The sequence below is a fragment of the Pipistrellus hanaki genome (genome assembly GCF_964339955.1).
Source record: "Pipistrellus hanaki genome assembly, contig: scaffold_62, whole genome shotgun sequence".
NCBI classification, from domain to species: Eukaryota; Metazoa; Chordata; class Mammalia; order Chiroptera; family Vespertilionidae; genus Pipistrellus; species Pipistrellus hanaki.
In genome coordinates this window covers 205293-217266 of record NW_028182273.1, presented here as the reverse complement: position 1 = coordinate 217266, position 11974 = coordinate 205293, and the positions used below count along the sequence as shown (strand labels likewise).

General features: G+C 61.4%; 1 protein-coding gene across 1 annotated transcript in view; it reads left to right on the top strand.

Moving 5' to 3' along the window:
- Positions 1 to 602: 602 nt before the first annotated feature.
- The window catches only part of CCDC187 (coiled-coil domain containing 187), a gene marked incomplete at its 5' end in the record, with an annotated part of 28461 nt that continues 17089 nt past the window's right edge, over positions 603 to 11974 (top strand). The window contains 7 exons of the mRNA XM_084907359.1: positions 603 to 987; positions 2025 to 2123; positions 3673 to 3765; positions 9310 to 9444; positions 9920 to 10785; positions 10834 to 10881; positions 11119 to 11213. Of these exons, the coding sequence (XP_084763485.1) occupies positions 603 to 987; positions 2025 to 2123; positions 3673 to 3765; positions 9310 to 9444; positions 9920 to 10785; positions 10834 to 10881; positions 11119 to 11213 (1721 nt within the window). The remainder of the gene's footprint in view (positions 988 to 2024; positions 2124 to 3672; positions 3766 to 9309; positions 9445 to 9919; positions 10786 to 10833; positions 10882 to 11118; positions 11214 to 11974) is intronic.

The window sequence follows — 11974 nt, the reverse complement described above, 5'->3', positions numbered from 1 at the left end:
GGGGCAGGTGGTGACAGGGCTCCAGCTCTGCCCTCGCTGCTGGCCCGGCAGTCCCGGCAACCTGCCTGGGGGCGATGGCCCAGGCACACCCCAGAGATAGCCAGGGGCATTGCCCCTTCTGCCCCAGGGCCCCAGGGAGACCAGCTGCCCGGAAGGCCTGCGCCAGGCCCAGGTAGGGCTTGTGTGACTGAGGCGTGAGTCTGCGCACCTGGCACACCTTCCCTGGGGGACTTGGGCCAGGGTGCCCTGCTGTGTGCCTTCTCCCGGGGCCTCAGTTTCCCCACCTGTAGGTGGGCTGGGCTGATCACAGGGCCTACCCAGAGGGGTGCGGTCTGGGGACCGCCGTGGGGGCGTGTCACGGCCGCACCGTCCTCGTCTGGGTGCTCCGAGGGTCGCAGGAGGCAGGGGCACAGGAGGGGGTGCACCGTCCGAGGCTCCGCTGGGCCCACACTGAGCAGCTGCATCTGCTTCTTCCTCCAAGGGCAGGCGGGCGGCGTCCAGCTGCGGCCGAGGAGGCCCTCCCGGCCGCCCGGAGGTGGCCCAGGCCCGCCCCACAGCCAGGCGTCCCTCTGGAGGCGCCCTACGTGGACTGGACTGACCACATGGAGAGGCCGGGCACTCCGGGGCAGGCCTACCGCCGCCCTACGTGGACAGCCGGCAACGAGGCCCAGGACGGGGACAGCTCAGTGTCATCGGGCCGCCTGTCCGGCTCCTCGGGGGGCCACAAGCCATGTGCACCTGCCCAGAGGCCCTGGAAGGAGAGGCTCCCCCTGGTGCTGGGGTCCCCACGGCAGCACGGGGAGAGCAACCCCCGGCTGGAGCGGCTGAGGGAGAAGATCCGGGCGCAGGCCCGTTGGCAGGCCAGCTGTGCCTCCCTGGGCACCTCGATGCCCTCCAGCGCCTCTCGCCTCCTCCGAGCCTCCCCACTGGCCCCCCGGAGGAAGGTCAGAAAGCTGAAGAAGGCCCCTGCGGCCCCGGCCTGCCCAGGTCAGGACCAGCTTCCCGGGGAGGGTGGGCGGGCCGCGCCGAGACCCTGGGTGTGCCCACTGGGTGCCACAGCCTGGGAGCCGAGTGGGAGGTCAGCCTCTTGGAGGGGCCTCGATCAGGGCTTTGGCACAGGGAGGGCCAGGCTACTGCCCAGCGACGGGGGGGGGGGGGGGGCGCGCAAGGGAGAGGCTGGGGATCTAGAGAAACACCCAATGCAGCGTCCCTGTCGGACAGACGGCCCCCACACAGCCTGCGGCTCTGCCCACGGAGCCGGGGCATGGCTCTTTCCAGGAGGCGGGGGTGCTTTCTTCTAAGACGAAACTTTGTTTAAAAAAGTCTGAAACGCACACGGTGCTGGCCATCCCCACGTCTAAGTGCACGGCTCAGCGGCTTCAGGGACGTCCCCACGGTTGTGTGTACGGTTCTCTCCAGGACTTTCCATCCCCCCGACACTCTGCCCGTGAAACACCCAATCCCACCCACCCCAGCCCTGGTCCCACCGTCCACTTCCTGTCCCTGTGGTTTGACTCCTCCTTGTCACTCACATGGGGGACCCCCCGGATTTGTCCTCTCACGACTTTTTCTTAAAGGAGGGGCAGCCTGTGTATCTGAACGCAGCTGCAAAGCACAGACAGTGAGACGAGAATGGCTGACACCCCATCTCCCTCCCTGCACCGGCCCTGGTTCATGCTCTGGGGCGCATCCCTCCAAGTCACTCTTTGCAAACGCTGGCCTTGGCGTGCACACTGGGACGGTCCTTCCCGTGCTGCATGGTGCCAGCCGCACGAGGCCAAGGATGAGGCACACGGAGCCCTGTCGCCCGAGGCTGCCCCGTGGCGCTGCTCTGGCTGTAAAGTCACATGGCCTGGAGCTCAGCACCACGAGCAAGGTCGGCCCGGGGATGCACCTGGGCCTGGGGTCTGATCCCAGGGTGCTGTGCTGAGAGGCTGTCGAGCGGCTGCCAAACAGGGACCTCTCCCTCGAGGTCCCGTGGCTCCCCCTCCTCATGGCCCCCACTCCTTCACTCTCTGCTCCAGGCTTCGGCAACCCGAGTGCAGCTGGGCGTGCCATCCAAGACAAGGCCATCCCGGGCCAGGAGCATGTGCCCTCCAGGGGCTCCCAGCGCCGGGCCTCTGGTGAGTGGCTCTGCGGCCAACCATCCTGGCACCTCGGCCCAGGGCAGGCCGGGCTCAGGGCAGGGAGCTGGGGGGCGTGTCTCCTTGCTGAGACTCCTGCATGGCTACATACGCACACTGCACAGGGTCCTCCGGGACCTGCCGGCTCTGGGCTCGCTGCTCATGTCACAGGCAAGAGGCATTGCCTGCCTGTCCCACAGGTGGCCCTGCCAGGTCTAGGCAGGGTGGCAGAGGCCCAGGGACAAGGGAACCATGAGGGTTTGGCTCACTCATTCACTCAACAGATCAAGGAGTAAGGATGGAAGGTGGACAGGAGCCGCTCCTGGGGGCTGAGGGCAGGAGTCAGGGCGGTGTGGGCTTTGGAAAGTTCCACGGAGGCAGGGGTGAGGTGGGATGGGGCTATCTGCATAGTCCAGAGAGGCTGCAAGAAGTTGGCGACCAAGGTGGGAAGAGGAAGAAGGGCTGGGAGCAGAGGTCAGGCTGTCCTGGCCCAGGGGAACACTGAGGGTTTGGGGGGCTGTGGGCAGGAGGAGGAGAGTCAGGAGCCCAGGGGGCAGTTATAGCCTGTCCCAGTGTGCCCTGGTGGCTGGGCAGGGGAGGGGGGATGCAAAGGTTGGTCAGCACTCGCATCCAGACCCCCGTGGATGGCAGCCACAGGCATGTTTTTGGGGGTGTCTCACCCCAGTCAGAAGGAAAGCCAAGTGTGGGCCCAGCCACCATGCGCCGAGGGGAAGAACCTGTCCCTGACCCAGCTCCAGCCTAACCAAGGGCACCAGCCCCTCCACACCGAGCAGCATGGCCGTCCTCCTCCTCCTGCTTCTGAGATTCAGGACTTGGGGGCCTCAGCGCCCACTGGTGGACAGCTCTGGCAGTCACATTTCAGCTGCTGTTTAAGAGCCTCCAGAAGCAGGGTGTGGGCAGGGCCTGGGTCCTGAGGTCCCTCCTGGCAGCAGCGTGGGGCTCTGAGGACCAAGGCTGGACTGCACGCACCAGAGGCCAGTCTTTCCCGAGGGACTGGCCATGTAGACAGGTGGGCTTGGCCTGCTCCCTTGAGCGCACTGGCTTGTTGGCTTCCCCTCCAGTCTGCCCCTGTGGGACTCAGTCTCTGGCCCTTGAGGTCTCCAGCCAGGGGTGGGCTGGGCCGTGGGCAGGCCCCTCTGACTCCAGCTCTCACTCCTGGTCTCCCAGTGTGGCCAGCTGCCATGCCCTGGGTTCCCCTGTGAGCCGGTCAGTTATTTATTCACTCAACACACATGAGTGCCATGGCCAGCTCCAAGTTGGGTGCAGGAGATCAAGATGGGATTCTGTGCAGTCAAGGAGGAGTGGGGAGCCGCCTGCAGGAGTGCTCCCCAGGGGTGCTCCATGTGGAACCTAGAGCGGGGGTGGACAGCCACATGTGCCCCTTGAACCCTGTGCCCAGCTGCCCGTACTAGCATGCAGGACCAGGGAGCAGGGGGACCCCCACGCTGCCCCCTGGAACCTGCTCGGAGCCCCTGTGTGTGTGTCACTGCTCTCCTTCTCTCCCCTCCCCCTCCTCCTCACGCTGAAGCTCCACGGGAGAAACACAGAAGCATGAAGAGTAGTTCTTGCAAAAGAGAGAAGGCCCCCCGGTCATCCCCCAGAAGAGCTGCCAAAGACCATGGTGAGGCTGGCGGGGCCGTGAGGGGGGCTGTGCAGGGGTTCTGGGGCATGTGGGGGCTGCTGGGCCCAGGCTTGATGGGAGGTCTGCTGAGAACAGGGGAGGCAGTGCTGGTGTCTGCACCTCAGGCACCTGCAGGGCTGACCCCCCCGCCCCCAACAGCAGTGGGGCCCACCAGTGCAGGGCCATCCTTGTGACATGTGTGTGAACATCCGCAAACCCCCATGTTAGGTTCCAAAGGCCCTCGGCCACACTTCAACACGCATTCCCAGTCTGTTCCTCAAGCACACCGGCACGCATGGACACCCATGTGCATGGCAGGCCTAGGACACGTGTGGTTGACGGCATGTCTGCTTCTCAGTTGCACGGGGCCATGTGAGGAGTTATAGGTCCCACAGGAAGACAGGGACATGTGGGATCTGGAATTCCAGGGAACAAGCTCACCTGGGCATGGTGTGGGGAGTGGTCTGGCAGCGTACACTGTCTTGCCTCCCTTTGGGGGGACGTAGAGCTGTCACCAGGGGGGATGTTGGGGACACATTTGGGTGATGACTGAGAGCTCTGCTCCGTGATCTTGGCGGTGGGAGCACCGCCCCCCCCCCCCCCCCCGGCAGCTCCTGGACAAGGTGGGGCCGGGTGAGGCCAGCTCACAGGACTCTGGGTCTAAGACACACAGCTCTTGAGCTGCCCCTACATGTCCTCGTGCCTCAGTTTCCCCCATGGCATGAGCTGACAGCCTGGGTGGGGGTGGTCCTGAGTGAGGTGGGGACACTGAGGCTGGGTCCCAATGCTGAGGGTAGAGGCAAAACCCCACTCCGGCTGAGAGTGAGGGGTGCTGGGAGACCTGGAGAAGGTTCCAGAAGCCACACTGAAAATGCACAAAACATAAACATTCTCTGCATCGTCCTCGCCCGCTCTCGGCTCTTCGGTTTTTTTTGTTTTCATGGCTCACTTGAAAAATGACCAGCTTTCTGCCCGACACGGGTCAGAGGGCGCACCTCTGGCCGCATCCATCATCGTCACGCGTGTCTCCCGGATGCACTGACCATCAGTTCCTGTCAGCGGGGAAGGCACAGCTGGGCTAAGGAGGGATGGGTGTGGGGTCAGAGGTCAGAGTCACAGGACTTGGGAATCAGATGAATTAGAAATTTGCTGTCGTTAACAAAAAATTAAATCACAATAGTTATAAAATATTCATCCATCCGCTGGGGGAGAATGAGGCCCGATATTAATTTCAGATGATATAACCTCACTTTGCATTTTTATCATAGATGAGGTCGGCCCCAGGGCTCTGACAGGGCACTGGGGACTTCATCCATTTCTGCAGATTAAAAACTCGCTCGTAAAAAAATTAATTGCCATTAAACTGCTCAGCAGAAGAAAAAATGTGCCCATCAGGACCCATTTATTGACCTGGACCCTCTGGTGGGCTAATGGGGACACTGAGCTCCCCACAAGGAGGGGCCTGTGGGCGGGGTGCCAAGCTGCCTGGCCAGAAACAGCCCCCTTCCACCGGACAGAACAATCTCTCTGGGAAGGCCCAACCCTGGGCCCCCTGGAAATCGAGAGGTGTGTGTGTGTGGGGGGGCAGTCCCAGCCTTTGCCTCTGCCCTGAGCCAGCTGAATCCTGAGCTGCTGGCCCAACTCCTGTAGAGGTTGTGGCTGCTTTTCCATCCTTACAGCTCTGTGGGAGGGTGCTTACTGAGGGGTGGCTAAGGAGGGAGAAGTCAATGGCCCCAGGCCCATAGCTAGTGATGGGCAGAGCTGGAGTCTAAACCAGATCTGAGACCAAACTCTTAACCTCCGTAGTCCCAGGGGCCGGGCTGGAGGGCAGCCACAGTGGGCTAGGGTGGGGCAGCTTTGGCAATGTGTCCTGGAGGGGAGTGGCTTCCTGTCCTGTCCTATTGAGTGTCCTGTCCTATCGGGGCGTAGCTTATGGAGGACCCAGACCCCAGGGGGCATGTTTCTAGAGGGTCATGGCCTTACAGAAGTGTGTGACTTAGCGGGCAGGGTCTGGGGACTTGTTCCAGAGAGGTGTGGCCCGGACGTGGCCTTAGGGGATTTCCAGGGGCATGGCCTCTGGAGAGCATGGCTGTGTGGCCTTCCTCTACGGGAAGCCCAGCTTCAGGCCTCGCTGATGTGTGCGGCTGGGCCCTGGGAGGGACCCCTCTGGGGCATGTCTGCTGGCAAGGCCTGACCCTGCCTGGGCCCCTGCCCCGGGCAGGCAGCTCTCTGGAGGGTCTCTGCTGTGAAGCTCTCTGGTTGGCAGGAAGCCCCTTCTTGGGGGACAGGACAACTTTTAGCCAGGCAACTGTTTCCCCTTGGTTTGCCGCCAGGGGGAGGGCAGTGAGTGCCTTTGTGTGTCTGTGAGCATCTCTGTGTGTGCACGTGTTTTCCCGTGCATCTCTGTGTGTACATCTCTGTGTGCATGCCAGGGTGTCTCTATGTGCATGTGTCTGTGAGCATCTCTGTGTGTGCATGAGTGTGTGTCTGTGTGAATGTGTCTGATGTGTGCATGTGTGTGCAAGCTAAAGGCAGGCTGCTGCTCATGCCTCCGCAGGGCCCTGGTGGATGGGTTTGTAATGAGGTGGGATGATATTGGCATTTGGTATGTGTAACCTGGATTATGAAGTAAAACCTTGGTAAGTGATGCTCAGTATGTGACAAGCACATCTGCATCTGGGACACACTCTCTTGGTCCCCTCATCCTGCCATCCTGGGTACCTTCATGGCCCCTAGCCCCTGTTGTCTCTGAGTGTGACCAGCTTAAAAGACATGAATGGCCTTCAGCTCAGTCCCAGGGACCAGCTGTGACATTACCCGCCTGCCTGCCCTGTGTGGGCTGGTGGCTTGTTACCGTCACCATTGTTATGATTATCAGGCGGCACTTACCGTGCTGCATGGACGTGGGGGCCTGTGTTGAGGTTTTACAGACAGAGCCGTAGGAAGAACACATCTTCTTCCGTTCTGGGGCCAGAGTCTGAAATCAGGGTGTCGGGGCTGTGCTCCCTCATAGGGCTCCAGGGGAGGGTCCTGCCTTCCTTTTTATTTTATTTTTTAATATATTTTATTGATTTTTTACAGAGAGGAAGGGAGAGAGATAGAGAACTAGAAACGTCGATGAGAGAGAAACATCGACCAGCTGCCTCCTGCACACCCCCTACGGGGGATGTGCCCGCAACCAATGTACATGTCCCTGATCGGAATCGAACCTCGGACCTTTCAGTCCACAGACCGATGCTCTACCACTGAGCCAAACCGGTTTCGGCCTTCCTTCCTTTTTAGCTTCTGGGGCTCCTGGTAGCCTCCTTTCAATCTTCACGTGGCCTCGCCCCCTCATTCACATGCCCACTTCTGGTTTATCATGAGACCCCATCCCTGTTCACATGACCACTCCCCTTATTCAGGTGGCCATGCCCCCCATTCACATGACCATAAAGATGTAAAAAACATTCAAACCTGAAATGAATTTTTGTGAGTTTATTTGAGCCAAATTCTCAACAATTGCTGGGAAGCAGGATCTCAATATCTATAATAATAAAAGGTAAATATGCAAATTGACCAAATGGCCAAGCATGAACAACTGTTCAGACGAGCACACTACGACATGCACTGGCACCAGGCCAGCCAAGGCCGGTGTGATGCAATTGGCCCACCATCCCCCACCATCCTCCCACCATCCCCCCACCATCTCCCCACCATCCCCCCACCATCTCCCCACTATCCCCCTGCAGAGGGAGGCCCAGGCCACCAGCCAGCGGGGTGTTCAATCAGGGGGGCTGGAGATTGCCCTGCAGAGAGGCCTAGGTTAGCAGCCAAGGGGGCGATCAATTAGGGGGTCCATGATTGCCCCACAGAGATTGGCCCAGGCCACTGGCCAGGGGGCGATCAATTGGGGGGGTGGGGCTCTGTGGAACCAGGGAACAGGGGGAGGGGGTGGGGTGGTGGCAGTGGACGTGGGCAGCACCAAGCCAAGGTGGGTGTGGGTGGGGGGTAAAGCCACAAGGCAGCCGGGGCTGCGAAGGCACAAATTTTGTGCATCAGGCCACTAGAACTGGGATAATGTCCAGAGAATGGTAGCATTTTGTTTTATAAATTACCATCAAAGGCAGAGGTGTAAGTGGGTCACATGAAATCCATTGCTGATAGATGAGGGAGGTGGAAGAAAGCAAAGAGGAGACACTTCTGGGATTGGATAAAAAGTAAACATACTGCTTTTACTTAGGTGGGTGCAGGATAGTTAATGGCCAACAATTAACATGATAATAACAATGAGGGGATTTAAGGTCTTGGCCCTGGGCCCTGGCGTATTGGTTGTGCCCTGTCAGATCCAGAAAATGGGGAATTTACCTGATATTTCAGAGGTATGTTCTCTTAGATGCAAAAAGACAATAGGTTCACATAAGAACTACCCACCATAGGCTATTTTTTTGTTTTATATAAATATATTTTTTATTGATTTCAGAGAGGAAGGAAGAGTGAGAGAAACATCAATGAGGAGAGAGAATCATGGATTGGCTGCCTCCTGCATGCCCCCACTGGGAATCAGGCCCACAACCCAGGCATGTGCCTTTAACCAGAATCTAACCCGGGACCCTTCAGTCCGCAGACTGACGCTTTATCCACCGAGTCAAGCTGGCTAAGGCTGCTTTTTACTTTACCACGTTTAATTTCAGACCATCATTTGTGGTTACTTTAGGTCTTAGACCAGGGGTCTTCAAACTTTTTAAAGTGGGGGCCAGATCACTGTCCCTCAGAGAGCTGGAGGGCCGGACTATATGAACTACTAATTCCTACTGTAACACCTTGGCTGCGCTCACTGCCCAAAAAACCTGGCGGGCAGGATCAGACTCCCCTGGGGGCTGCATGTGGCCCGCGGGCCGTAGTTTGAAGACCCCTGTCTTAGACTTTGCAGAACTGCCATACCAGCCTTCCTGAGCTAGTCAGGTTAGCATGTGGCATTTTCTCATCCACAACTGCAACCCATGATCATACATTCACACCCATGGCCACACTCCCGTGTTCAGGTGGTCCCTCCTCCATCCTCACAGGACCCCTCCTTCTTCCTTACCTAGCCCATCCTCTGTCTTCACCTGACCCCTCCTCTGAGGTGGGGAGACCAGGGGTCAGGCAAGGTGGCCAAGCAAGGTCCTGAGGGGGCATGAAGGGAGAGCTGCGATGCGTGGCTCCGGGTGCAGTGGTGTGTTAGGGCGGGTGGGGAGAGAGCCAGCAGAGGAAGGCGGGCTGAGCCAGGAGGCAGGGTCCGTTCCCACCTCCTCTGCACACATGCACAGACACACTGGCTCCGTTTACACCCCTGCCCATCAAGGCCCAGGCCTGGGAAGGCTCCTACAATGCCCTCATGACTTCCTGCCCAGGACCCTCCCCTTCCCCAATCCAGGCAGCGAGTGTGGAAACAGCCTTTCCTGTAGGCAGGGCTTCTCCGCCCACTGCCGCCCCACCCCTGCTGTCACGGGAACCAGTCTCCCAGGCTGCACAGAGCCGCTGCCTTCCCCCGGGACAGCTCTCGTGTGTTTTCTGTTTAAGATTCTGAGTTGGTTGGTGTTTACGCCTGGAGGAAAGGACAAGCCCTGGTGCGGGGGCTGCTCGGGCCCCCTCCCGCCCTCCCCAGGCTCCAGAGCAAGGCCCCCTCAGGAGCGCCGTTCCCCACCGCCGAATTAGGTACCTTGTGCCTCTCCACGCACGCATGCGGACTCCCCTGCTCTGCTGCTGAATCTGGTGGGCACGGGCCCCATGCCGCCGGGAAGGAGGGGGCATCGGTGCCTGAGCAGCGCCCCCCAGTGACATGCCAATGCCCTGCAAACTCCACCAGACGGGACCTGGGGAAACCATCCTATTGAGAAGGGTTTCAGTCCCCAAAAGGCACCCCTTTGGCTCCAGGAAGGCTGGGCACGGCTCTCCTGACTTAGGGGAGCAGGCGAGTGCCGACAGGGTCCTCCCAGACACCCATCCCCCAGGTGTGCTCAGTGCTCACCAAGTGCCAGGCACAGCCTCACGGCACCTGAGGTGGCACCTGCCCCTCGGGGCTTCTGTGAGTCAGGGATGGATGAGCAGAGAGACCAGGGGGGTCCTGGGGGCGGGCGTGGGTGCCTCTGAGCCCTGCAGGTCCACCCCCAGTGACTGCCTGTCTTTGAAGGAGACACAGAAGACCCCATTGGCCCCCGGATGCCCTGTCCAGCTGTCGTCCACAGGGACCCCCAGGGGTCTGCCCACACGTCTAACCCGGTGTCCTGCCAAGAGGCTGGGAGCATCCAGTCCGCCATGGCCGTCCTGCAGGACCTCCGCCGGCAGATCCAAGAGGGGCTGGAGCTGGCCCAGGACCATCACCACAGGGGAGGGCAGGAGCTCCGGCAGCTGGCCGGGAGGAGGCCCCAGGGCCACTGGAGTGCCCCGGACGTGCGGTCCTCCCTCCGCAGAAGCTCTGCCGGCCCAGCAAAGGGGGCGCACTGCTCCTCCTCAGAGTGTGCCAGGAGCACCTCCACCGGGCAGTGCTGGGGCGCCTCGGCCAGGAGGGAGTCCTCTCCGCAGAGGACCTGGTTCCCCCAAGGACGGGACCCCACCTTCCAGAGGCCTGGGAGCCCCCCGGAGAGGCCCTGGAGTGCCTTGGCCGGGCAGATGGCCAGGGTCCCCTGCAAAGACTGGGAGGCCTCTCCCCGAGGACCCTGGAGCCCTCCCGCCCAGCGGTCCTGGAGCGCCTCCTTCGTGAAAAGGGCCAGTGCCCCAGTCCAGGGCAGAGCCCACCCCTGGCCCAGGCCCGCCCAGAGCACCTCTCAGCTGGCACCCCGACAGGAGCAGGAGGCTCGGCTGCCGCCGCCCTGCCCAAAGCCCCGGGGGTCCCTGGGCCTCCCGTACAGCCCCGCGTCCCTGCGGGAGTTCATGCGCCAGAAGGCCCTGGCGCGCCAGCAGCAGGTCCTGGAGGAGAAGGTCGCGGCCGTGCAGGCAAGGGAGCTGCGGAGCCAGCGGCTGCAGGACGTGTACAGGCAGCAGAGGGAGGCCGTGCGGGGCAGGGCCGGCCCCACCCCCACCAAGGCCTTCCCCCTGGTCTCCCAGACGACCCCCAGCATCGTGACCTTCATCCCACACTCAGCACCGTCCAGGGTAGGCACCCGGGCGCGGAGGGGTGTGGACTGACTCAGGCTCCCACCCCCGGGGCCCCGGGGCCCGTCTGCCCCCGGGTGTGAGCGGGTTCTGGAGGGATCCCGGTGACTGTCCCAGCCCTAGAGGGGAAGGATGGAGGGGTCCGGCTGGAGGCCCCGGGGCCAGGGCCAGCTCAGCCCAGAGCCAGGGTGTCAGGGTCTGTCTGGGTGAGACTCTGACCGCACCCGCCTGCTCCAGGCCCAGGACGCGCCCGGGAGCGAGGGGTCGCCAGCGCAGCAGTGGAGCAAGGTGACCTCCGGCATGGTGCTGGGGGAACAGGAGGCCCCAGGCAGGTGAGTATTGGGGGGCTGCACTTCCTGGGCCCTGGGCCACACAGCCTGGCCATCTCATGAGGGAGCCTCATTCCACATCAAGGTTGCCACTCCCAGTGGACAGTCGTGCATTTAGTGCTTTCCCTGTGCATCCAGAGCCTGTCAGTTCTAAACCCTTCCATCGATCGCCCAGGAGAAACACCCATTGGCCCACCCTCCCTGCACCCCATTCCTCCCTCCTGCACATTCTGTGTTCTGGGCCCTGGCCGTGGTTCAGGCTCCTCTCTCAGAGCACGTTTTCTGGGCCTGTCCCTGGGTGTCGTGGTCAGGACTGCCTGCCTTCTCCAGACTTCATGGCATTCCCCGGAGGTGGACAGGTTTGGCTTCCATCAGGGGCACGGGTGTGTCCACCTCTGGCTGCTGTGGAAACTGAACTGGGGACATGGTGTGCGTCTCAGAGCCTACACTCAGGCCTGTGGTGTGGACCCAGCGTGGGGCTGCTGGGTCACAGGGTCGCCTCACGCTGGCCTTCTGAGGAACCGCCACTGTTCTCCACAGCGGCCACGCCTCATCCGTTCCCACCCAGTCCGTTCTGCCAGCAGCGCCCAGGGTTCCCGTCTCCGCGTCCTCGCGACGTTTCCTTGTTTTGTTCACAGCGGCCGTCCTGTGGGTGAGGCGGGGCCTCCCGTGGTTTCGTTTGCGTTTCCCAGTGACCTTGGCACTGAGCATCTCCCCTCGTGCTGGCCGGCAGCTTCTGTCTCCCAAGGAAGGGCCCCTCCGCC